Raw genomic sequence first — 23,488 nt, 5'->3', positions numbered from 1 at the left:
ATTGGCAAGATTTTGCCAGTCTGACTGTACCAGTGACTGTGTGAATTAAGGAGAACTTGCTGGTTATAGAGGATATAAATTGGTACACTTAAAACTATCACATTATCTTGTAAAGCCAGTCATGTGTTTATGATTCAATAACTCTACTTAGAGATAATAAATCTAATATACTAGATACATACCCCAAAGAAATGTATGGAATATACATATACATATATATATATAGAATGTTCACATCAGAAGTAACATTCAAATTTAGGGACATCCATCATTTTCCTCTATATTAAGTTAGTTTTAAGAATTATTAACTTATCCCCTACAAAAGAGAGCTCAATACAATACAACTTTACTTACATTATAAATCTCCCTGTGAGAAAATAAAATTTCCCTAGGTTTCTCAGTGGTCCTCCACCAAAACTAGCCTTCTGATACACAGAAAAGTAAATATAAAGATAGGGAATGTCTGCTTTCATTTCCCCCAGAAATATTTTACTTCTCACATATTTTCAGAATTAGATCTGTAGCCAATTATCTAAGTAACTGCTCTGATTGAAAAGGATAATTAAATTTCCCTTATCTCCCTGAGAGTGCCGAGTCAGTACACAAGAGGGCCAAGAGGTTACAGCACAGATTAGTTCCTATATTAAGCCCCAAGGTGCCAGGAAGACTTAGGTATTTATATTTCAAGGATGAATGAGTCCCAGAAACTTGGAGATGTCCCAGAGGGCTAACTGCCTCCTGAAGAGATTTTATTTATTTACTACAGGGTTGGAGTTAATATTCATTACTGTTTTCAAGGAGAACTTTCCAGGAAGGGAGGGAGATAGTGGCCTCCTTCCTTTAATAAGCAAAGAAAAACCATTTTTCCTCGTCCCTTGCCTGTGGAATGTCCAGCTACTTGCATAGGATAACTGACCTGTCTTTCCTTGGGATGCCCTAAGGTTAAAGACTAGGGCAAAGGAAGGCTAATATATTTATTACTGTGAGGTATTCATTAAATCTCTGATCCATACTATATGTTGTATACATATTCAAGATGAAATTATTGAGAACCCAACAGTCCTCAATGCATCTTCCATCATCATTAGAACTATGAAGAAAGTAGCTATAGTTAGAATAATTCCCACTGAGGTTTGTAGGAAAAGGTATAGCTACACAAAATACCTAGGGTCCATTAGACTCAGGTAGTGTATCCTTGTGGAATGATCATGCCCTCTAAGATAGAGAATCTTACTTTATTTCTTAATTCTGGAAAACCCAGTCCTCCAAGAACCTAATATAATATTTGCTCAGGTGAATAAAATACCAGTATCTTCCTATCCTGATTCTCACTACTAGAAATGGAACAGATACAGTTTTCTAATAAACTCCTCATTGTCAAGACTCAATACTCATTTTCTGAAATGCAAGAACCAAACAGATTTGGATAACCCAGTATCTCACCATATCCAAACCTACTCTCTAAACTTTCACTTTCTGAACTCTGGAATTAAATAGATTTTGATTAGGAGGAACAGTTGTATTTCAGAAGAAAACAAGAAATGTAAATATAAAAGTATATTCATACGTACTGAATATGCATGTGTGTGTTCTAAGATGCCTAGCCCAAAGATTTCTAGCTGGTTAGTCAAAACGTTACTGTTAGGGGCGCCTGGGCGGCTCAGTCAGTTAAGCGTCTGCCTTCGGTTCAGGTCACGATCCCAGGGTCCTGGGATCGAGCCCCACACCAGGCTCCCTGCTCAGCAGAGAGCCTGCTTCTCCCTCTGCCCACCGCCCCCCCCACCCCCGCTTGTGCTCTCTCTCTTTCCTTCAGATAAATAATCTAAAAAAAAAAGTTATTGTTAGGTATCCACCAATTCCTAAGTGTATAAACTCTCCCTATAAGCTTTGCATACAGTTTGACTCTCCCACCCATAAACATATATGTATACAATGAAATTCTACAAGCCATTAAAAATGCAGTTGCTGGGCGCCTGGGTGGCTCAGTCGGTTGAGCGTCTGCCTTCGGCTCAGGTCATGATCTCAGGGTCCTGGGATCAAGTCCCACATCGGGCTCCCTGCTCTGTGGGGAGCCTGCTTCTCCCTCTCCTCCCCACTTGTGCTCTCTATCTCACTATCTCTGTCTCTCTCAAATAAATAAAATCTAAAAAAATAAATAAATAAATAAAAATGCAGTTGCAAGTTCTGAAAATCATTGATACTAACCTCCACTTGACTACCTGGAAATTGAGGCTCAACAAAGTGAGGAGTAAAAGGAAGTCAACCGCTGAAAAACTTGTATTGCACATGGCATACCTGTGCAAAAAACTTCTTCCCCTCTCTACTGAAATGTTCCATCAACATTCAAACATGAGCCCCTCTCCTCTGTAACTACCTCCTCTCTTTCAGCTAAACTACACATAATAGCATGTATTCATTTTCTGTTCATTCCTGAACCCATCACAACTGATGCCTGACCTAATCCCTCTATCCAAACTCAGTAAAATCAGTATCTATTATTGGATACACCTAGTAAATATCTCTTAAATCAGTCTCTTATATCATCATTCTTACCTTTCTCCTCCACCCATTATCACCCTCTAATGTAATGCTAGTTTTCTGCCTCATCTCCCCTTTTCAATTCATTCTCTACAGAGTAACCAAATAAATTTCCAAAACACAGATGTGATCATGTCGCACACACAATCAAAACCTCATGCTACTCCCTTTAAAACCCAATTGCTCTTAGGATTACATCCAAACTTCCAAATAATTGAACGCTGCCTACATAACACTGCAGGACACAGCCCCCTACACACTTTTCTAGCCTCATGTCCTACCACTTTCTCTCAACTAGTGTTGCTTTATTTCTTTTCAACCTCACCAAGCATCTTGCTCTTTCTGAATCTTCAAATATGGCATAGTCTCTACTGGAACAAACCATATCTATTTGAGGAACTCCATTTATCACTGTATAATCCAGAAGAATAGTCTCCTTATCTCATTTTTTACTGAAGTATAAACTCTGCATAAGAAAATGGTATTCAATAAATATTTGTTGTCACAATCACAAAATACAATAAAGACACTTCATGGGAAAGACTGGTTTGCAGAAGATCTAGCGTCATGGCTAAAATAAAAAGACCATAGTAAAACTGTTCCCTAAATAGTAGCAACAAAGAGACTTTATGGTACTTTCAGAAGCAAAAATGAAATAAACTGAAACAATATGATCACTTATTCAAATACTTATTTCTAAGGTAGAATGAGGAATATTTTAAAACCTTTCACTCACAAGTTTTTCTTTCTCTAGTTTTTGTAGTAAACTCTCCATGTTACTTCCAATTCTTGTTTTTTCTATAACTTCATAAAGGCTGCAATACATTCCATTCTTCAAAACTGACATAAGAAAAAACACACTGTAAATACTAAATCAAATCTGCTTTTTATATATTTTAATAAAATTAAATTACTTACCTTCACTTGGACCTAAGTATGTTTCCTTATAAAACAGCGCTGGAGGGATTTTCTGTTTCAGATGATCAATACTCATAACTGTTTCAACATCTAACTTTTCAGGACTGAAAGAAAATTGAAATTTGCCTTACCTATATGTTTAACTCTAGTAATGTTATTTCCTCCCCTCCCCTGCCCACATGAGGATCTTGGTGGAAAGCAGAGCACACTTATTAATATCGTAGTTGATTCTAAAGAGGATTTGATATGGGAAGTCCAGATATATACAGAAGTAGAAAAAAAGACTGGCAGCATCACCAACCTTCCATCTTTAAGCCAGAAGCTAATCCTATACACCAATTTTACTAAACCAAAAAGAATAAAAGGCTGTCCTTTTATTAAAATTTCAAGTATGAACTGTTAATCTTCAAACATTTATGAAGGCCCATAATATTTACTGGGGTAGTAGCAAAAGATCATTCTAGACCTTTCTATTCCAATATATGCTGCACAGGACTGAAGAGTCTATAAATTTTAACTTCACTCACCACATCAAAGCCATTTCCAACAAAGAACTGATAACTTTTAAGTCTATCATGTTCAAATTGCTAAATGAAAAATATATCTAATTAGGATAAAACTTTGAAAAATCACTTTTAAAATTTATAATCACTTAGAAAAAGTTTTATGCCATAAATGTGTATGACTATTTAGCCCACTCTCAAACCAAGACAGAAAAGTAGAGGGCTCATTTTGCCAACTAAGTCTCCCAAGTTATCAATTTTTTAAAACAAATCAACATTTATATTCTTTTGGACCAAAGTAAAATTTAAATATAAGAATAAAAAGCAAGAGAAGAAACTGAATAGTTAGCAACCATTAATTGCTATTTTCTTATAATATAACGTACTTACAGCTTGATAGGCAAAAAAGCACGAGTGGCTGACCTCAGAGAAATATAACACAAAAGCTTTCCTTTATTTAAAAGCTGTCCTTTCCACAAGGTGTAGTTAAATTTATCTAAATAAAAAGAATAACACAATTCAGCCACTGGCAGCCCAGAAGCAAATATATGCTTACTAGATGGAAATAAGGGAAACACATCTAGAGACAATGTTTAAGTAGAAGAACAGCAACAACAACAAAAAACAAAATGAACAAAAAACACCCATGACATTTCTATTTACAAGAGAGTTCAAATATTAGGATTTTTGTTTCAGTATCTTTTCTCTTGCAGGGCTATTCCAGCTGCAAAAAATAACAAATTTATTTGTCTAAATGTCTGTATATCAGAAAGTTAAAGAGCAAAGACAATATATTTACTGCCCTCTCACTTCCCCCAAAAGAGACTATATTAAATCCAGTTAACTACATGGATTCCTAAAAGCATCTCACACCCTCTACTCACTCTCTTTTCATTGTGGAGAAACTTGATGACAGAAAATGTCAGTAATGCTTTTAATCTTCTCTAGGTCTTATAAATCCTAAACCTCTGATAAATACAGTATTTGAAAAAGCTGAGTTGTGAAGTTTGTTTTATTTTTTATATTTATCCAAGTGCTAAAATCCTTTGGTCTATTCACAGTATTAGCAGCTTCCAAGAGAGACCTTATACTTGAACAACCAAATGTTGAAGCTACATCATAACATGGCCTCACCTCCTTTATCAGACTTTGCAGGTTTTTGTTCATTATAAAAATAAAGCAAAACACTAATTTTTTACTATATGTGCTTATTTTTCCAATTTATAAAACTAAAGGAAAGAAATAATCTTACCTGTGTTTCTATCTGCATTGAAACTGTTAGATCTATAAATAAATTCAAAAACAAAAAAAGAAAAATATTACTGACTGATAACAAGAAAGTTAACATTCAGGACCTTGACATAAGTGCTATTTTTAATAGTGTAATATACAAGAAAATTAAGTCCTTCATCCAAGTAGGAAGAACATATTAACTACTTATTATAACATTTAATAGATCCAAGTCTACACGAAGCAAACAGTTACTTGGCTCAAATTACCGTATCTGTACAAATTTATGAGAGCTATTTTTCCCAAAAAGTCATCAGGAGATAACAGAGTTCATTAAAGTCTCTGTGAAATATTTTATTTTGGTGATGAGATTTGAAGAAATAGCCTCAATATATATTTAAACCTATTTATTAAATATTAAATGTTTAATATTAAATATTAAACCTATTCAATAAATATTTACCAAGCTCCTATTATTTACCAGGCACAGTTCTAGGTAACAGGATTACTAGGATGAACAAAGCCCCTGCCTTCACAGAGTCTACAATCTCATGAAGAGAACAGACAACAATAAAAAATTGAGTATATAGTTTACCAGATGATGATGGTTTTAAGTGCTATGGAGAAAAAGACAAAGCAACTAAGGGTATGGGGTTAAAAATAAAAATCTTGGAAGACCTTGCTGATAAGGTCACCTTCCTTAAGATTTTTAGTTTATTTGACAGAGAGAGAGACAGCGAGAGAGGGAACAAAGCAGGGGGAGTGGGAGAGGGAGAAGCAGGCTTCCCGCTGAGCAAGGAGCCAAATGTGGGACTCGATCCCAGGACCCCAGGATCATGACCTGAGCAGAACAAAGGCAGATGCTCAACCATCTGAGCCACCCAGGCACCCCTGATGAGGTCACCTTTAAGGAGAGATCTGATAAAAGTGTTAAGTGTAAATGATGCCACTAACTGGGAAAAGAAAACAGCAAATGCAGAGGTCCTGTGGCAGAAGCACTCAAGGCAGCATTCAAGGTATAGCAAGGATGTTCAATCAATGCTCGTTTTAAACGATACAGAGATCAAAAGATGGAATCAAAGAAGAGGCAAAGAAAATTAACAGACAGTTACCTTTCCTGGAGGTATGACCTCATAATTAAGTGCTGGGTGTCTTTAAAGATTACTGTTGAAAGGCACTATTTTAAACAAATCATGGAAATCATAAATACAGAGCCACAAGAAAGATGAAAATCACAAGTGTCTGGATATCATATGAATTGCTACTTATGGCTATGGATAGATGGTTACCAGAGTTATTTGCTGACATGAAAAAAGTGTGCTGGATCTCAACTTAAAGGAAGACATGATTTGATCTGGAAAACCAATGAAAAGACTGACCTCAAAAAACGTACGTATTTCATGAAATGTGGCTTTTTAAAACAGTATTTCTAAATTAATAGGTATCAATTTTTCCAACATTTTTCTGAAACCACCACATGGGAATAAAATAAGGGAAATTGCTTTGTTATTTTGTCACTTTACACTAGAGCTTGTAAGATATCACCAGTGGTACTCAATTCACTAAAAATCAGAATCACCTAGAAGCTTTTAAAATTACCAATGCCTAGACTACTTAATAAACATTTGATTTTTTAGTTGGTTTGAGGTGGGACTGGAGCATCTTTTATAGAAGCTCCCCATTTCTAGGAGCACTAATACACAAAATTTCACTTTTAAAAACTGCATTTTACTCAACTATGCAAACCTTCAATATCAAGAGAAAAAGGGTTAACTGGTGAGGTTTAAGTAAATTTTAGTTTGTATTTCCACATAAATTATGTTCTTCACACTGACCTTTTAAAAGTCATCATGAACACTCATGCATCTAACCGCCAGGTAAGAAAAAAAATGGGAAGAAAACAAAGTGTTCCTCCTAATTCAGCAGGGCAGGACATGTAAAATAATATTCTGGTTGATAACATTCTGGATGAAGTCTAAAACTCATGAATCTTACCTTGATGAAGGCACAAACTTTGGAGTCTGTATATCATCTTTGTAAGTAAAAGATACAACCGCATATGGACATACATGTCTTGGTCTTCGCCTGAGTTCATCAAAGCTATACTCATAAAAATAATACTAAAAATAAGAAAATGCAAAATTAACTTCTGTAAGACAAGATGTACACAGTACAATCTTTATTTGCCTGATTTTTGAGAAATATAACACCATTTAAACCTCTAACAGACACTATCTTTAAGCACTGCTTATCAATTTAATTAAAATAATTTGTACCTTATATTCATTTTATGATATAAAATATTCGCCTTCTCTATCTCAGATGCACTAGTAGGTACTCTAAAAGCCTACTTCTGAAAAGCTTACCCCTGGGAATGTGCAACAAATTTCCTCACAAAAATGTTACAAATGGACATCTGTAAGTTCCCAAGTCAGCCCAGAAAAGTCAATTTGATACAAAAAAGTAAAATGCTAAGGACACAATCTCAACCAAATCTAGCATTTTTTTCTTTTCTTTTTTTTTTTTAAGATTTTATTTGAGAGAGAAAATGAGTGAGAGAAAAAGCACAAGCTGGGGCGGGGTGGGGGGAGGCAGAGGGAGAAGCAAACTCCCTGCTGAGCAGGGAACCTGATGTGGGGCTTGACTCCAGGACCCTGGGATCATGACCTGACTGAAGGTAGATGCTTAACCAACTGAGCCACCCAGGCCCCCTGTTCATTATTTCCAAAGAAAAACATATTCTTGGTTCCAACTGCAGACCAAGCAGCAAAGAGGAGGTGGAAGAGATTATGAACACAGGTGACAAAGGTAGCTAATTCTCTTCTTACTACCCATCTGCCTCTCCCCTTCACCTATTCACAACATTCATTAGGGTTTTGTGACTTGCAGACTAGTGATTTTCATTAAAAAGAATGCTCTAGTTTATAAACAAAGCATTGCCCTTCAAAGTCCATTCCCTTGGGAAACTACTGATTTCAATGTTGTTGCTGCTCTAAAAATGCCTGAAAATTTTTTGGAAACATCAAACTAGTTTACAAGTTTTGTTAGAAAAACCTACTACTTTAAAAAAAAAAAGAAAAGAAAAAGTTACTGCTACTTTCTGCAACTACTGCCCAAAAAGTAATCAAATGAGCCAGCCCAGATGACTTTGGTGAATATAATTTTTGCTAAAAGCCCCCAACAATACGTCTTGCTTGCCCATTCAGAGTCTTCAAAAAGAGTCAATTATACTTCAATTTATTTATTTTTGCTTTTTTTAAGATTTTATTCATTTATTTGACAGAGAGAGACACACAGCGAGAGAGGGGAAGTGGCAGGCAGAGGGAGAAGCAGGCTCCTGGCCGAGCAGGGAGCCTGATGCGGGGCTCGATCCCAGGACCCTGGGATCATGACCTGAGCTGAAGGCAGACGCTTAATGACTAAGCCACCCAGGCACCCCTATACTTCAATTAAAAAAAAAAAAAGTTTCACTTACAACTGAGTGTTAGAACAAGGAACAAGAACAAATTTTATTTTATATAAATAAAGTGAAGATTAAAGAAAAAAAAAACATCTCCAGGGGGGTTAGCATACCACACTCCTTTTCCCATACAATCCATCTGGCTATACACATTTTTTATACATTTGTTAAAAAAATAGCATTCATTTTTTATATAAAGTTTTATATAAAGTTTATATTATTAATTCCCCATTACTTTATACAATAGTCCCCCCCCATATACATAGTTTCACTTTCCAGTTTCAGCTTCTGTAATCAACCATAGTCCAGAAGATGTTCCTCCTTCTGACAAATGGTCAGAAAGTCAACAGTAGCCTAACATTACGTCACAGTAACTACGTCATTCCCCTCACTGCATCTCAGCATGTAGGCATTTTATCATTTCATATCATCATGAGGTTGAATACAGCACAGTGAGATTTTGAGAGACTATAATAACTTTATAGTATAATATTCTTATTTATTATTATTGTGATTAATCTCTTACTGTGCCTAATTTATAAATTAAACTTTATCATAGGTATGCAGGCATAGGAAAAACATAATACATACAGAGTTCAGTACTATCCGTGGTTTCAGGCACCCACTGAGAGCCTTGGAACGTATCCCTGAGGATAAGGGGGGGGCGGGGACTATTGTAGTAAAACATCATATAAAAACATAGTGACTAAAATTCGGCCAACAGGGGCGCCTGGGTGGCTCAGTCGTTAAGCGTCTGCCTTCGGCTCAGGTCACGATCCCAGGGTCCTGGGATCGAGCCCCGCATTGGGCTCCCTGCTCGGCCAGGAGCCTGCTTCTCCCTCTCCCACTCCGCCTGCTTGTGTTCCCTCTCTAGCTGTCTGTCTCTCTCGCTCTAATAAATAAAATCTTTAAAAAAATTAATTAATTAATTAAAATTCGGCAAACATACACTTTTTTACTGTATCATTTTAAAGCTTAAAATTTAATTCTAAGTTTGCATCTTAGAAAAATGTTAAAATAAAAAAAATCTATCAAAGCAATAGCATAAAATTACATGAATTAAGGTAATTCAAGGGGCTTCAACTTTAAAGGATGAGTAGTATTTTATTAGGCAGGAGATCTTTCTAGGCCAGAATCTGGGCCAAGAGAAGCCAAGGCTTCAAAATGAAATGAGGTGTGTTGAGGGCAGCGATCATACAAAATACAAGGTTGGAAGAACTAGACTAAGGAATCTTAATATTACTCTGTAAGTCTAGGGAGCCACACTATGTTTCTGAGCTGTCTTGAAAACATGAACAAATAGCAGTGAGAGACACTCCAGTAGTGTTATATGGACACCCAGAGGTTAGACTGGTGTGGTGGCAGAAGGTACAGAAAGGGAAACATTAAAGGATTTGGTGACAAATAGATATGAAGTCATAACACTGAAATGAATCCAAGCACCTACCTGAGTAAGCTCATAGGCTCTGTAAGCCAAAAGTGATGTAACTCTATTGGCATTCTTTGACACGTGACATTCATGCTTTGGTGTTGGGTCCAAAGCACTTTTATTTAATATAGATTCCAAACTTTTAACACCCATGGGGTCGTATATACTCTTTATTTTACCCTAAAATAGACAAAACCTTTTAAGTCCACCTAAACTTATTATTGACTATATAACATTATAAAATACTTCTCCAAATACAGATCACCTATGACAACAGTTCTTTCTTTTAATACCTGGTAACACTCGACACATTTTACCAATGTTGAAGCACCAAAAATGACAACTAAAAAGGTGCTGTTTGAATTTGCTTAATAACAAGAAAATAAAAATTTTATTTACAACACCATTCACTTAAATGACATTACCAACATATTACCCTCTTTATTCTTTTCTTTGGGAAGGAAACCAAATAGATCAAAGATGGCAAACCACTCTCGAAAATATCTTTATATACTAAACTAAGCAAGGACTGATTTTAATTTAATCAAACTCCTAAAGACAGGGACAACTAAAATCCAAATCAAATGTTGTCCTTGATATATGAAATGTAAATGTTAAAATTACCTTCATTATTTTAAAAATAACAACATCGCCCACTGCCCCAGGTTCCAAAGGATTAGCTTGTAATAAATCAGCATACCTAGAAAGATAGATACCTAGTGAAGAGGGAAAAATTAAAGAATTTGAATAAGGGCACAAATACAAAAAAGAAAATCCAAACATTTAACCTAATGATAAGAGATAAAAGGTATGACACCTTTAAAAATATAATGACAGTAAAGAGAACTGATATTTAACCAAGACAGAAACAACAAAAAGAACCAGAAACATGAAACTAAGACAAAGTTTCTCAAAATCACCAGGACTACACTGACTTTAAAAAAGAAAAAAAAGAGAGATAATCTTTGATCAATCTGAAGTAAGCAAAATCAGAAACAAAGGGTAAAACTGGTTTCACATTACAGAACCTGAAACTATCCTCCTTTTCTGGGAATATGACAAGGCATACATGAATTTATTTTTAAGGAACGCAGCAAAATTAAATAGTATGTTTAAAAGGCAACAGTAGATAAAGGGGAAAAAAAAAAAAGATTACCCATGGAAGGACTGCCAAGAATTGTTATTTTGGACTGGCCCACTTGTAATCCTTTTTCACATATGCTTTGGACCTAAATAAACAAAACACTTCATCTCACAATCATAATACATTAAAAACATGGAAAGATAATTTGTCAACTTGCTCTATAAAACCCAAGCTTCTAAACTTATGTAGGTTCTGCATTACAGAAATTTTATAATAATGACAGTTTATGACTAAATATCAATGTGAAACTGGCTTATGCTTCCAATGTAACCATAGCTGGAATCCATTTTTGTTTATACTAGGTGTGACAGTCAGAATTCATGCCACCCACATATATAAACATTCCCTTTTAGAGAGAATTAGAACTGGCAAAATATTTAAATAAAAATTCCACCTAAACATCTTCAATTGAAGGAGAAAAAATAGTTCCCAGCACATATAACCAACAATACATAAGATAATCTATTTTAATAAAGGGAGAATTATTCATTATCAAGCACATCTTAGGGAAAGAAAACAGGTTTGGTCAGAAAAAATATAAGCACATCTGAAAAGCAAATTACATGACAATGAAATACCTTGCCCTACTAAATCATTTCTTCCATTTATACCTCATATCATTTATACTAACTTATAAAATAGTAGTTTATAATTGTCAAGTGTACTGTTACATTGTAAAACTAGTAACTTAATGGAAACATCCTCAAATTGTTTTTTATAAAGAGTTCACTCACCTGGTATCGATCAACCATAAGAAATGCATAGGATTCTGAAAGTTCTTTATCTAAACGACCATCAAACTTCAGTTCTCTTCGCTTTTCTGTGAACTAAACAAAATTAAATCTTTAACAACTCCTTAGTATGTGATTATGTCTTTCAAGCTAAGAGCTTCAGTAATTTTATTCCTAAGAAATCCAAATGTAACCAAAGTAGAAATTATCTTTTCTCTCCCTGTAATTTCTGTGCTTCGATTTTTTCCTCATTATAACTAGCTCTTTACCTCATAATAATCAAATAAGCATCTAGTGTTTATCAATTTTAACTAAATTTCTACTAAAATTTTACCACATTCCAACTCTCCCACAGATTTTTAAGTTCATGTTTTAGTTACCTTTGGATCTCTCACTTTACTTAACATGATGCACTGCATACAGTAGGTGGTTTAATAAATCTCTGCTGAATGATCAACTTTTGGACTATAAACTCAATTAGGACATGGAAAAGGTTCCATTTCTTTTTTTTTTTTTTAAAGATTTTACTTATTTGAGACAGAGAGAATGAGATAGAGAGCATGAGAGGGGGGAGTGTCAGAGAGAGAGGCAGACTCCCTGCCGAGCAGGGAGCCCGATGCGGGACTCGATCCCGGGACTCCAGGATCATGACCTGAGCCGAAGGCAGTCGCTTAACCAACTGAGCCACCCAGGCGCCCAAGGTTCCATTTCTTTAAAACTATAGTCTCAATGCCAACTATGTAAGACATGTTCCTTACATATTGCCAGGATAAAAAAGCAACTTTGTCTAAGTATAACTAAACTGCAAGTCACTGACTTTCACTTTTACATACAAGCAAACAGATATACATTCAAAATATGGAGCTCACATCTAATAGATTTATATGCAGTATTCAAGTAATTACTGATGTTCAGTAATATGATTAATCATTAGACTAAATTTTCATATAAAATTAATAAATAACCCCTATCATACCATGAAACCACATCAAACCATCAAGGTTTTAATTTTCTTGGGGAGCCAGTAACTTCACGGATTCTCTCAAAATTCAATTCTGGTAGCACTGGGTTAACCAACTCACAAAAGTACATAATTAATAGTATTTCATGTGCACCAGGAAGCAATAAACACAAAATATTTCTAAACATCTCATTTATATCATCTCAGAATATGCATTCTGGCTTTTCCTAAAAATATTCTAATTTGTACATGAAACTTAATACTCTGTTTACATTTTTTCACTAAGAATTTCTACTAGCGATATTAAGAGAATTCAACTACTAAGCAATAACTGGGGAAAAAATTAAGCATATCCTAAAAAATATATACATTTGATTACCTTAATTATCTTCCAATTTAGACATAATATAGATTATAGATTTAATTAATATGCACTTAAAAGAGCAAAGGGCCTTATAAGTTTATAATTAAGCCATTATACAGTAAGCTATTCCTATGCTTAAGATTCATTTTTAATAAGTTATTTTACATAATTGAACATTAATTTATCCAAATAGTGCTATATCAACAATACTTTGAAGAAAAAAGATGTCATTTAAAACTTGTTTTCCTTTCCATAATTTGGCTTTCCTAAAAACTAGCGTTTTTAAAGAAAAGGAACATAAAACAACTTCCAGGCTATTAACTGGTTCTGAAGAATCTTACAATAAGCACAATTTAAAATATACCTCCTTAATTGACATACAATAAATTGCATGTCCTAAAAAAATAAAATAAAAAAAAAATTAAACATACCTCCTTTTCCAAAAGTTCATTATGTATCAAGCAAGCACGTTTGTAGTTAAAATTTGTTACTGAGGTTGGTTCAAGGTAAGATGAATGGAGAATATTTAGAACATCTTCAAATTCTCGAGTGCCTGGAGTTAATGGCTGAAAAAGTGCTAAAACAAACAAAAAAAATAATTTTAACATGATTCCATCTCAAATATAGTCTCTTAAATTTTGTGGGTTTAATGTAACTTTTAAGTGAAGTTGAAAAGTCATCAAGGCTATCTTATTTTGTGATATTCAAAAGAGACACTTATTAATTCACTGAAGAAAAATTACAGTTGCCTACATTGACCAGTTCCTTCAGCAATGAGCATTTGACATTACAGATTGGGACAAGAGGTTACGATTTTGCAAAAACTTAAGAATGCTACATTAGGCAACATAAATCGCTTTAAGACTCTCGTAAGAAAGAACCTGTGCGTATCCTCAACTTTTCTCCACTCCTATCTTATGTTACACTGAAATAGTATGTCTAGGACCATTTCCTTCAGCAAACTAAATGCTTACAGCATAAATGAATGTATAAAAACATTTAAGACACTTAGGTGTCTATAAAATTATTCTATTTGGTTTTTAGTACTAAAATTAGAATAAAATATGCTAATTCCGTTGCCTTCTTGTATTACCAACATAAAGTAGTAGAACATTTATTATGAAAGCTTAGTGAAATGGAAAGATGTAGAGCTTTGGAGTCAAGCCTGGACACAAATAACAAATCTAGCATATATTAACTTTGTGGGAGAGCCTGGGTAAATCAACCAAAAATAAGCTCAGTTCTCCAATCTGTAAAAAACTCTAGTTATCCTAATAACCACTAAATTCTACATTCCACACATGAGACAACACATGGAAAAAGCGCTAAGCACAGCATCCAGTATAAAGACAATGAAATTGTTTATCCCCCCTACAACTTTCCACACCCCCATTTAATTTTTAAAATACTTAAAAGTCAAATATCCAATTTGTTCTTGGACCAGTGGACTACTGGTCTAATAATTTCAAATTTCCACTTTATGCATGAAATAGTTTAACTTACTAATAAATTTCAAAAGTCTACACATATAAATGTTCCCTAAGCCAAAAAAGGAACCACTTATATTTCACTGTATATAGAAGTATCCATAGAACTTATGTTATACTGTATTACCTTAACTTCTTTTGAGATTTTATTTCTGAAGAGAATAAATGTCACAGTCAAAACAGTTTTAGGCTACTACTAAAAACAGTGTTCTGCTTGTACATATTCTTAAAGATACTAGAGAGCAGCTGTTTACTGTAGTTTCTATACATGGTGTTAGGTTTTGAAGGACATGATTTCAAATGACATATCCATCCATCCATTTACCACACTATGTATATATTACAAAAGTGTCTGTAGGGGCGCCTGGGTGGCTCAGTCGTTAAGCATCTGCCTTCGGCTCAGGTCATGATGCCAGGGTCCTGGGATCAAGTCCCACATCGGGCTCCCTACTCAGCGGGAAGCCTGCTTCTCCCTCTCCCTTTGCCTGCCGCTCTGCCTACTTGTGCTCTCTCCCTATCTCTCTGTCAAATAAATAAATAAAATCTTTAAAAAAAAAAAAAAGTGTCTATAAAAATGTAACATTCAATAACAAAGGGTATATAAACAGTTCCTACTACTTTGTGATCCCACACTAAAAGAAATAAAGCCAACATAGTTATGATGCAATAGACACTAACTAGGGGTAAGCGGGGGGGAAAAAATCACTCAAAAGAACATACTATTAAATACAAAATGTGTCCTATAATCAAATTTGTTGATGAATATAGTCAATAATCTATTGATTGTTAAGGTCCACAAGAGCAAGAACTGCATCTGCTTTGTTCATTACTCTTATCTTTATCATATGCCAGTAGCTAGAACTGTGAGCACTGGCCCCAAGTAAGTTGAATAACTAACTACGTAAGTTAGTAAAGAAAATAATAAACTTTGTCAAAGATTTTTTTAAAAACTGAATACAAATATATTCTACAACTACCAAAGCATCATCGCTATCATTTTAAGTCTTACAAATTCACCAATTCAGTAATATGTAAAACAAAATGAAAGCTTAAAAGAGGAAGAAATACACCCTCATTCAAATCTGTTTTACAGAATGTGGTAGGAAAAATCATCTTTGTGACTGTTCCCAACTAAGTTGGGAAAAACTTGGCAAGGAAAACAGCATGTGGAATAGTCCTTATAGGCTTTCACATCCAAAATGGGTTAGGTAGGATTTTAAAAATTGGGTTTTATGCAGGACTGATTTTTGTTTCTAACAAAGTGACTTTAGACATCTAAAATGGCTCCGCCCAAAAGTACCATATGGCATTAAACTTCTATGAAATTTTATACGCCTAAATTATTTTCCTTAGTTAAGCTGTCCAACACTATTCCCACCACTGATTTAATCATAAATGAAAAATTAAATCATTTTAATTTACATAGAAATTAACATTCCAATTCTCAGAGAAGTACTAAACAGTTGTTTTATTCCAAAGTATGTCCTATAGTCACGTCAAATGTACTCAAGTAGACTGCCAGGGGGGAAAAATTATAGATGAAAATATAGAAAAAAATGCCTATGTTCGAGGTATTTTCTATTTCAAATGACTCCGTTGGCTTTACTACTTAGGCCAGTTATAATTTTTTCCCCTCCCAGTTATCATTTCTACAAAAATAATGTAACTATTTTTAAGGATTTCAAGTCAATGTGCTGGTATTAATTAGAAATTTAACAAGTTTATGTTCTGAATGTACATTCCCAAGTTGCCTATTTTGTACTTAATAATCCTCTTAACACTGAATATCCTTTGATCACTTCTCTTAAAGAAAAAAACGTATGTACCATAATCTTAATTATGGGTCATTTGAGGCAATAATAAACAACCCTGTGATTATCCAAATGGGGAATAGAACATCTTATATATAGTAATTATTTCACTTAATAAAGTATCCAATATATTTTTCTCTGGATTCTGACAATTACTGAGTCTAATCATTAGCGGGGTCATTATTACTATTCAGATACTATACTGTTTACATGCATTATCTCATTTAATCATTAAAACCATCGTATGAAGTTCAATTATACCCATTTCACAAATGAACCTAACAGCTAACAGCTAATGTGGCCCAAGGTTACACAGTTAATGAATAAATAGGGCAGATAGAATTCAAATTCAGGCCACCTAGCTCCAAATCTTGTATCCTGAGCTCTAAGTAAAAGAAAAAAAAGATTTATGTATGTGTATACAAGAGCTGAAACTAATCATTACAGAGCTGGAAAAATAAAATCATTTCCTTTTTAGACCAAGAAATTATACAGAATGCTTAGACACAAGAAATTAGGTATAAAAGGAAAAGAACTTGATGTCCAGGATTATGCTCTTTATAGCTTATGTGGCTTCTATAAAAGCTCTTTTCTCATTTTAATGCATTTAACAGGGCCAAAAGCCATCATACACTTTTTTGATTTATAAAGGTTAACAGAAGTAACAATAGTTCTTCCACACATTGAAAAACATAATTTTGGGCGCCTGAGTGGCTCAGATGGTTAAGCGTCTGCCTTCGGCTCAGGTCATGATCCCAGGGTCCTGGGATCGAGTGCCGCATCGGGCTTCCTGCTCCTTGGGAGCCTGCTTCTCCCTCTGTTTCTGTCTCTCATGAATAAATAAATAAAATCTTTAAAAAAAAAAAAAAAAGAAAAACATAATTTTGCTTATTTGCAGGATTTCTATCAAATACATGTAAGACACATGGCTAATGAGTTGACTTTTGTCAATTCACAAGGTTCCTTACTGACAAAATTGATTATAAATGTTTTATGGGACTGAAGAGCAGATTTAGAAAGACACAGGAGATTTATAATTCAGACAAGGAAAAGGATTGTATCACAGAATTAGAACTAGAATTCAGGTCTCCTGACTTCATATTATCCATGCTATTATTGAGTATCTTTTTTATAACTGGTAGCATACAAAAAATTTAGGGGCGCCTGGGTGGCTCAGTCGTTAAGCAACTGCCTTGGGCTCAGGTCATTGTCCCAGGGTCCTGGGATCGAGCCCCACATCGGGCTCCCTGCTCAGTGGGGAGCCTTTCTCCCTCTTCCACTCCCCCTATTTGTGCTTTCTCTCTCGTTGTGTCTCTGTCAAATAAATAAAAATCTTTAAAAAAAAAAAAAATTCAATTTAATGTTATATTTAAGCAGTTGGAATAGACATAAAATTTAGGTCATGAAACAGCTTGGTTCCTTAGTCAAAGGAACATTTTTTTCAATTTTACCAATTTACTTAATTCAATGCCATGTATTAAGATGTGTATATGTAAAAGAAAACCAAAAAAACCATATCAACATCTATGTAAAAACAAACTAACTTTTAAAATAAAAGACCACTGTTACCAAAACATACAAATAAGACAATGTGAACTACACATTCCAATTTAAAGTAACTAATTCATGGAAGAAAAGGAAATAGCCAAGAGTGGGCTGTGGATCATGTGTGTTCTGCAATTCTCTGAATCCATCTCTCTGATGTCTACTGGTATTGATTAAAATACAACAAATATCCATGTTCCAATAATTTACTTGAAAGACTTTAAAAATCATTTTTCTTCAGTCTAATAAAATTGCTACAGACATAATACTTTAGGAATGGCGGTTTCATCTCTAAATAAAGACTGAACATAGTGGGGTGCCTAGTGGTTCAGTCAGTTAAGTGTCTGCCTTTGGCTCAGGTTATGATCCTGAGGTCCTGGGATTAACCCCAGCATAGGGCTCCCTGCTCAGTAGGAAGTCTGCTTTTCCCTCTCCCTCTGCCCCTCCCCTACCCACTGGTGCTCTCTAATAAATAAAATCTTTACATAAATAAATAGAACATAGGGCAGAATCAAGAATGAATAGGCTGGCAGGGACTAGAGAGACAAGTACAAATATTAAACTATTGACTTTTTCTGGCCTGGGGAATAAGTCAAAGAAAATTTTACTTCTATTACTTAGAATGTATATACACCTATCAAATGTTTATACGGATGACAGGATTGTGCCAATACTTCCCTGTTTATTTCTATGCAGGGAGATCTATGGTACTTAGAACCCAATCATCCATATACAACTACTGAAACACCATGCAAATATCCTCAAAGGAGACTCTGCCCCAAAGCCTTCAAAAAGACAATTACAAATTTTTGGGAAAAGATGGCTGTTAGGGAGGAGAATTAGCCATTAATTCTGCTGGACTAGACCAGTATGGATGCAGGTACATGAGTAGCCTTGTGCCCTACATAAAACATTAACCAGTAAACATTTTCCGGAAAGTGAATCATCACTATTTCATTCCCAAGAACTTTGGAGGGAAAAACTGTATCAAATTACCAATTTTAATTTGCTTTTAGACTTATAGTATTAGATTTTAAAGTAAAAAAAGGCAAGAGTGAAACATCTACTGACAAAATGCAATTGTACAATTTGGTTAAATGTCAAAACAGTGCCTCTTTACACTATAGAAAATAGCCCAGCCAATAAACACCACAACATACATCAAAGAATAAATTTTACTCTTCCAGTCAATAGTTACGTCACTTAATCTGTCAGTACTGATTAAATGTGTTAATTTCATAATGAACATAAGTTCTGAATCTCAAAATACCCCAGAGATGAAGATATACTAAATATTTCTAAATGTTACAGAGAGTAAAAAAAATTTTTACTAGATCAGATCAAAAGCTAACAAAAACACTTAGATTACAAAGAAAGAAGTCTTGTTGCAGTTTGAGTAGTGGTAAGTACTATACACTTACCAGCTGTAAGTTCAAATTCCAACTCTATCTTTTACTAGCTGTATGACCTTGAACAAGTTATCTGACTTCTCATTACTTCGGTTTCCTCATCTGTAAAATGGGAATAATACCTACTACATGGAATTGTTGAGATTCAGTTAATATGTGTAAAGTGCTTTAAACAATGCCTCCAACTTACTGATAAGCACTATAAAGTGTTTGCCAATATTATTAATTAGAATGGCAGTATTCTGGATGTCATGCTATTGTCAATACCAAAAAAATAACTTGGAGTCAGGAAGTTATACTCACGTAGTATTTAAGGTACTAAAAATAGTCAAGTCATAATGTTAAATTTCACTGGAAAAGTATAGTCACAAGCAAAGGTCTGCCATATTAAAATATGAATGCAAAATAATCTTTGATACTGAAAGGTTCAGAGGTATCTACTGAAAATGATCTAAAATTCATGATAAAAGACTCAGATGACCACAACTAGTATCTAGCCAAATCCTGTACATAAAGTGATACCTTTCAAGAGATGATTTGGGGATGAACTGTGAAACTAGCAGCACCTGCCATACTATTTCTGATAAAGCATTTTTTTAAATTATGAAGACCTCAATTTTTCTATTAAATTCTATCACCAAACACTATCTTCTTTCAGCTTGGACAGGATAAAGTCCATGGTGGTAAAATAGCTGCTTATTTAAGTTTTAAAAAACTCTATTTAAATCGTTACTGCATCATTTGCACAACTGCCGCTTAGTGCATAAATTATTTTCACTAAACATGAAAAAAGTCCAGTGTGTTTTATTTTCCTTACCTATAACCTCCCTGACAAGACAAAAGTTGACAACCTTTTGCCTCTAAGTGAAAATAGAAAACATAAATTTTCCCCAAGGAGCATCAGACTCAGGGGAGAAAGCAACCAGGTTTTAGATTTCCTAATTCCTCAATTATATTCACTTCTAGTGTGTTCAAATAAAGCCTATATTACAGTAACCTCTGGATTTACCTAATTAAAAAAACCACATGTAAACACAGTGCCTTTCAATATTTCCTGGTGACTTCCCTAGTGGCAAACCAAACTATGAGGATTTCTACAACAATATTCTGGTCCTATCAAAAGTTAAAAGACGGTAAATCCATGGTTTAAGATGTACCATAAACCGTATTCTTGGGCACTTAAAAGAGGAAAAAAAGGAAAACAAAAAAAATGGACTTCAAAATTTTATCAAGCTAGGAACAATTTGAAAAAAGTTCAATCTCCTACCTCTTTACCACAGCCCACCTGAATGTACTTCCAACCTACTCTCTGCCAATTGGTAATTTAGGATGAGCAGCTACATTTCCTCATACAGACTATACATCTTAACCAAATAAACCAAAGAATTGACAGCCCTGAGCTTTACAAGTATCCTCTTGAACTCTAAAATACATTAATTCGCTTAAAAGATATTTCTAGAAACATTCCTCATGCTAGTGGACAAAGGTAACTTCATTTTTGTCAACATCATTTCTCACACCAAGGATTTCCTTGGCTTTGTCATGGAAATAGAAATTAACAGTTTGACTTCATTTGTATCTTACTGATAAAAGGCTCTAACAATCTCAGTTGTGCAAATGGAGATACGCACATGGAAAAAGGAAGCTCATGCTTAATTCAAGATTCCAAATCTTTACTAAGATTTAAATTACAAACTAAAAAGCGTTCTGCAAAAAAAAAAAAAAAAAAAAAAAAATCCCTATAATTTTCCAAAAAGTAAATCATGAAAAACTAAACCACGCAGTAAAACAAAAAAACTTTAAATTTAGACTAAATCCAGAATATCCCAAATCACTGGATAGTCAAAAATAGTGTAACAGAAAACGGTAATACTAATTTTGATCTCCATTAGAAATGTGTCATAAAATAGCATTAAGTTTTAAACAGGTAAAAGTAGTTCATGTAACTGTTCCTAAATTGGTTCCAAAATCTAGACTGGCCTTTTTAAAAAACAAAACAAAAACTCTGAAGTTCTCTCGTCTGCAAGATCAAGTTGGTGACACTTGGGCATAAGCTAACTTCTGTTTTTTTCCATCGGGAAATTACTGCACCAAGAACCTACCTTCCCATTCTTCTCAAATACAAGAGAAAACATACTAAAGTTTGGATTTAAAGAGAGAGGCCTATTTAACCTAACGCTTCAAAAACAAGGGGAAAACTCTACATGGAAATGAAGTGTGATGGAAAATACCAGTGTGCATGGATCACATCTAATGGAGGTTTCTAAACAAGGGGGAGGCGCTGACATCGAGCAAATTCCAAGTAGACACTTAGAGCTGAAGAATTTCCAAAGGGAGAAGCACTCGTGGTCCTCTGAACGCAATGGCCTTGGAGAAAGCCCCAGAATCCATGGCCACGGGCTATTTCCAGTGAGACTTGTCAGAAGCATCCTTAGGAGGACACACCAGCTTCTGTGCCTTCAGGGGCTGGGAGGGAGGGGCGCCGAGCTCCATCTTTCCTCTCTGGGAGCTGCAGCCTTACGGACAAGCTTCAAACCTGAGCTACTTCCAACTTCCACGGGGACAGGGGAGCAGCGGAGCGTGGTTCCACCGCTTTCCTCTCGCACCAGGCGCAGCAGCTGGGTGGCCGTGATAGTGAGGGGAGAGGCGGCTGGCGCTGCATGCGTGTTTACGTGTCTCGGATGGGTGCGGGAAGAAGAGACAGAGAGGTTCTAATGAAAAGATGGAGGGGAGAGAGAAAGAGGGGTTGGGGAAGAGGGGAAGCACCACCTTTCTTTTCTCTGCTCTTCCTGGGGATCTGAAAACTCCTCCTAACGGGTCTTTCGGGCTCTTCCGGGCCTTTGAGGAGAGCGGCTGCGCCCGCCTCAGACGAGTCCTGAGGCTGCTCGTGGCTGACGCTCGGGGCGGCCGAGGCCGCAGCGGTCTCCTCAGGCCCGGCGCCGCCGCCGGGCTCCGCGATGCTGAGGCGGCGGCCGCCGCCGCCGCCGCCGCCGCCGCCATTTTGTGGGGAGGACTCCAGCTCCGGAAGCGCCTGCTTCATCTCGTCGTCTCCGCCGCCGCCACTTTCCCAGCTCGCATCCGTCGGCGGAGAGGCCTCCGTCTCCCCAGCAGTCGCCATCGCGCCGGCGTGACGAGCTCCGGGAAGCTTCTGCCGGCAAGGTCGGCGGGGGTGGGGGGAAGGGGCGGCGGGCCGGCCTCGCCACCAAGCTGCTCTCAGCCCACCCACTCCCTTCCCCCCGTGGCCGCGAGGCGCGGTCCCGGCCCAGCAGCCTCTCGGAGGCCCCAAGCTGGCGCCCCAACCGTGCCGCCCGTCCCAGGTGCCGCTCCTCGCTCGGACAGTTCTTCTGCCGGCCCCGCCACTCAACGTGCTCGCGTCGGGGCCGGGAGGGGGCGGGCTCGCCGCGGGCTGCTGCGCCAATGAGGGCGCGGCGCCCGCCTCCGCGGGTGCAGATAGACGGCGCAGGGGGGCGGAGCCTCGGGGCGCCCGAGCCCGCCAAAAGGGGCGACGGCAACGCCCTGCCAATACCTCGACGCCGCGGACCGCTTCGGAGTGCGTAGAACTTAAGGCGAACTGCACGTTCGGCTGTGACGGCTCCCGGCCAGACGTGCAGGGGAGGGAGGTGCGCCTGGACCGGTCCCGCGAGCCCAGGCGTCGCCTATCATAGTAATATAACACCTATCTCCGCGCACGAGTTTCCTCCACCAAAAGAGGAGTCAAGCAATGGATGCAGGAGGAACCCAGCTCTGTGAAATATTTACGTGCATATGTGGACCTGCAGAGGAGATAAGACAATGGACTACAGCGAAAACAACCTGAAAGCCTCCAGGCCCCACCATCTGCCTTTCCCACCTGATCTTGCATCTTTACATTTTCCCTGTCCCCTTTGATCTTAAAGGGTTAGAACCAGTGGCATGTCTCCAGCCAGCAATGCCTGGGATCCTTTTTTTTTTTTTTTTT

General features: G+C 36.5%; 1 protein-coding gene across 8 annotated transcripts in view; it reads right to left on the bottom strand.

Annotated features, from left to right (window-relative positions):
* The window catches only part of TASOR (transcription activation suppressor), a 55,566-nt gene extending 32,654 nt beyond the window's left edge, over nucleotides 1-22,912 (bottom strand). For 4 of the 8 annotated variants that reach the window (XM_045862142.3, XM_045862145.3, XM_045862146.3 and 1 more), the window contains exons 1-11: nucleotides 22,300-22,910; nucleotides 13,710-13,855; nucleotides 11,957-12,049; nucleotides 11,235-11,307; nucleotides 10,703-10,794; nucleotides 10,097-10,258; nucleotides 7,185-7,309; nucleotides 5,212-5,243; nucleotides 4,350-4,455; nucleotides 3,457-3,560; nucleotides 3,275-3,378 (exon numbers count right to left, since the gene is read on the bottom strand). In XM_045862142.3, coding sequence (XP_045718098.2) covers nucleotides 3,275-3,378; nucleotides 3,457-3,560; nucleotides 4,350-4,455; nucleotides 5,212-5,243; nucleotides 7,185-7,309; nucleotides 10,097-10,258; nucleotides 10,703-10,794; nucleotides 11,235-11,307; nucleotides 11,957-12,049; nucleotides 13,710-13,855; nucleotides 22,300-22,648 — 1,386 coding nt within the window. In that variant the 5' untranslated portion in view covers nucleotides 22,649-22,910. Of the gene's footprint in view, nucleotides 1-3,274; nucleotides 3,379-3,456; nucleotides 3,561-4,349; nucleotides 4,456-5,211; nucleotides 5,244-7,184; nucleotides 7,310-10,096; nucleotides 10,259-10,702; nucleotides 10,795-11,234; nucleotides 11,308-11,956; nucleotides 12,050-13,709; nucleotides 13,856-22,299 lie in introns of all 8 variants that reach the window. The other 4 variants (XM_064594997.1, XM_064594991.1, XM_064594975.1 and 1 more) reach the window with 2 other exon arrangements.
* Between the last annotated feature and the right edge of the window lie 576 nt (nucleotides 22,913-23,488).

Source organism: Mirounga angustirostris, unplaced genomic scaffold, assembly GCF_029215605.1.
Source record: "Mirounga angustirostris isolate CCGP_5_RB_7025 unplaced genomic scaffold, mMirAng1.0.hap1 SCAF_1, whole genome shotgun sequence".
NCBI lineage: Eukaryota > Metazoa > Chordata > Mammalia > Carnivora > Phocidae > Mirounga > Mirounga angustirostris.
Note: the sequence above shows the minus strand (reverse complement) of the source record. Positions and strands in the feature narration are given on the sequence as shown.